We start from the raw sequence: 3,342 nt of genomic DNA on the forward strand, positions 1-3,342 counted from the left end.
GGTGCGGTGACCTGGTCTCACCTTCGTCGGGCGTCAGGTCGGGGTAAACGTCGGCCAGAGCCCCCCTCAGTCGGCGCTCATCCACAAACGGCAGCAGGGCCACGCCTGGAAGCAGGAACAAGACGGATGGGAGGAAAAAATACCGTCTGCTGAAAGCTGTGCTATGATGTCATAATGATGTCATCAGCATGCTGACAGGAAGTGGCCTCACCCTGCCAGGCGTACTTCTTCCCGTTCAGGTCGATGGCGAAGTCGTCAGGGTAAAAGTCGATGATGGAGGAATCCTGCAGCACAGCAGCGAGTCAAACAGGTAACTTCCTGCGCATCACTTCCTGCTGGCCAACTCACCGCGCTCATCATCAGGTTCCTCCATGTGGGCGGCAGGAAGTTCCCACTGGCGGCAGGAAACACTCCCATCAGCTGCTCCAGAGGCTTGAACTGAACAGAACAGCAGAGCGGGTCAGAACCGGACCGGCGAGCGGTTCCGACCCGACCCGACACACCCAGAACCTCCTCACCGGTTTGGTGTCCTTCTCGAACTCTGAGAACATTTCCTGGATGTCTCTGAAGTCGGAGGCGAACGGAGCGTAGTGGAACGGGAAGAACCACTTCCAGGAGGCGCAGCCCTGCAGGAGGGAACGGGTCAGAACCAGAACCAGGCCTGGCACTGGTTCTGGTCCAGGTCCAGCAACAGTTTAACCAAAGAAATTTCCCGGAAGCATCAAGGAATAAACAATAATCTGGATTAAATTATTTTACCAAGTAATCAGGAAACTGATGAGAATCTCGAATCGATATAAAATCTATAACAGATCCCAGACCAACCAATCAGAAGCTGCGATGGCCAGAGGCTTTTGGACTTCCATTTATTCCCAGGAATAATCCCAGGAATAATCCCAGGAATAATCCCAGCCGGCCTTCATTAGCGGTGCCGTCGCTTTAAGAAGCCGCCGCGGCGCTCAGCGACCCGATCTCCATCTGAGCCCATCAACCTGAGCAAAATGGCCGCCTTCGCATCAGAGCGACCCAACAGAACCAGAACCAACAGAACCAGAACCAGTGAGTTTCATCCATAGATGTGATCACTCCATAAATCAGATCCATAAATAAACTAATTAAAACATAATCAAGTTGAAATGTGATTTTTACATTTTATTAATTTATAATAATCGTTAAATGTTTAAATCTTAACCACTAAAAAGATGAAAGGATCTATAATTAATAAATGTTTAAATAAACCATCAAACATTTTTCACGTCAGATTTTAAATTAAAACTTGAGATTAAACGAATTGGCCAGTTATGGAGCCGTTTCCATGGCAACCAGACGGAGTATTTAAACGCCTCTGAGCGGTTCTGACCCAGAGCCCAGGCTTGGTTCCGATCCGTTTCAGTGTCCTGGCTCAGACGGTTCTGCCGGGTCCTCTGAGGTTTGGGTCGGCCGAGTCGTGCCTGATCATAATCTGCGGCAGTAGAGGACAGGCACGTTCCCGTCCACCGGGGGGCGCCGGGCCCTTCAGAACCGACCCCTGGGACCACAGGCAGAGAGCGGAACCGGGCCGGGCCGATCCGTCCAGGATGAACCTCTGAGGGCCGGCGCCGCAGCGTTAGCACCACTCCTGCTCCCACTCACATTCAGAAAGAGCAGAACCGGACCGGACCGGGTCAACACAGGAGTTCATCAGCTGCATTAGAGATTAAGGAGGAGCTCTGGGGTCAAAGGTCACACTCCAACCAGGGCCAGACTAGCTACGCTAACGCTAAAGCATTAATCACACAGACTAGCTACGCTAACACTACAGCATTATTCAAAGATTAGCTATGCTAACGCTAAACCATTAATAACAAAAATCTACGCCAACGCTAAAGCACTACGACAACATGGTATGTAGAGGAAGCTGATGCTAAAGCGCTATGCTAACATTGGGCTTGGTGGAAGCCAATGATGAAACGCTACGCTAACATGATATTTAGTGGAAGTTAATGCTGAAGTACTGCCACAGCACAGGCAGAACCGGCCAGTGATGGGTCCCGGTCCTGGTCCCGGTTCAGCCAGAACCGGCCAGCGCATCCCGATTACCTGGTAGTAGTAGCGCAGCACCCAGCACAGCCCCTCCACGTAGGAGCGCACCACCTTCTTCCTGAAGCCGTCGTCAGACACGTCCACGTCGAACTTGGTCTTATAGTACCTCTGCTTCCAGCCGTCCTCCCACAGCCTGCAGCAACACACACACACACACTTACACACACGCACACACTTACACACACGGACACACACAGGGACGGACACACACACACACACACACACTTACACACACGGACACACACAGGGACGGACACACACTTACACACACACACTTACACACACGGACACACACAGGGACACACACATTTACACACATAAGGGGGTAAGTGTGTAAGTGGTGGGGGGGCATCATGAATGCCAATTATCTCGGTGGATTTAGGAGCTTTGACGAGAGCATCACTGAGGAATTTACTGCCACGTTCCTGATTTCCATATTAATCAGGCTGGGAGGGAAGCAGAGCACTGGGAGCACTGGGAGCACTGGGGAGGGTTCAGTGCCTGCAGCTGATCCGATTCAGGAGTGGAATCAGTTCAAAGTTTAGCTTAGAAGCAGTTGTGATGTTTTCAAGGCAGATATTCAGGAGTTGTGACTGAAGCAGTGTCTGGTTCTGACCCGGTTCGTGGTTCTGACCCGGTTTGCAGTCAAACAGAGTGATGGTAATCGCCTGACCTGACGTTGTCTTCGGGCTCCGGCTCGCTGTCGCTGTCCTCAGGTTTCCTTTTGACTCCTCGGTCTGCGCCGTCGCTCACGCCTGCAGACGACTGAGCAGGGCAACAAAACCCACAAACAGCTGCAGTCAGTCGGTTATGGCAAAAATATAAATGATTATTTACTGAGGCCTGTGGCAGAGCTGCTCCAGAACCAGCTGTTCTAGAAACTACTGAGGGTTCCTGAAAATGATAAAATATTCATGCTTCCCTTTGAGTTCAAATGTATAAAAAATATTCTAAAGATGTAAAGAGAGAGAGAGAGAGAGAGAGAGAGAGAGAGAGAGTCCACACACCCTGCCTCCGTTCCTCATCATGGACTTCAGGGACTGAGCTGCATCCTGCAGGAGAAACCAGACATCCGATTACTACCTGACCGCTAAATGATCGCTAGCTGAACATGAGCTGATCGCTAGCTGAACGCTAGCTGAACATGAGCTGATCGCTAGCTGAACGCTAGCTGAACGTGAGCTGATCGCTAGCTGAACATGAGCTGATCGCTAGCTGAACGCTAGCTGAATATTAGCTGAACGCTAGCTGAACATGAGC

The 3,342-nt window shown here is 51.0% G+C and overlaps 1 protein-coding gene across 2 annotated transcripts in view; it reads right to left on the minus strand.

Moving 5' to 3' along the window:
• xrn2 (5'-3' exoribonuclease 2) overlaps positions 1–3,342 on the minus strand; it is a 19,074-nt gene that overhangs the window by 7,497 nt on the left and 8,235 nt on the right. For both annotated transcript variants that reach the window (XM_008396956.2, XM_008396954.2), the window contains exons 16-22: positions 3,090–3,134; positions 2,756–2,847; positions 2,080–2,215; positions 519–626; positions 349–438; positions 212–284; positions 22–105 (exon numbers count right to left, since the gene is read on the minus strand). In XM_008396956.2, the coding sequence (XP_008395178.1) occupies positions 22–105; positions 212–284; positions 349–438; positions 519–626; positions 2,080–2,215; positions 2,756–2,847; positions 3,090–3,134 (628 nt within the window). The remainder of the gene's footprint in view (positions 1–21; positions 106–211; positions 285–348; positions 439–518; positions 627–2,079; positions 2,216–2,755; positions 2,848–3,089; positions 3,135–3,342) is intronic.

This window comes from Poecilia reticulata, linkage group LG21 (genome assembly GCF_000633615.1).
Source record: "Poecilia reticulata strain Guanapo linkage group LG21, Guppy_female_1.0+MT, whole genome shotgun sequence".
Lineage (NCBI taxonomy): Eukaryota > Metazoa > Chordata > Actinopteri > Cyprinodontiformes > Poeciliidae > Poecilia > Poecilia reticulata.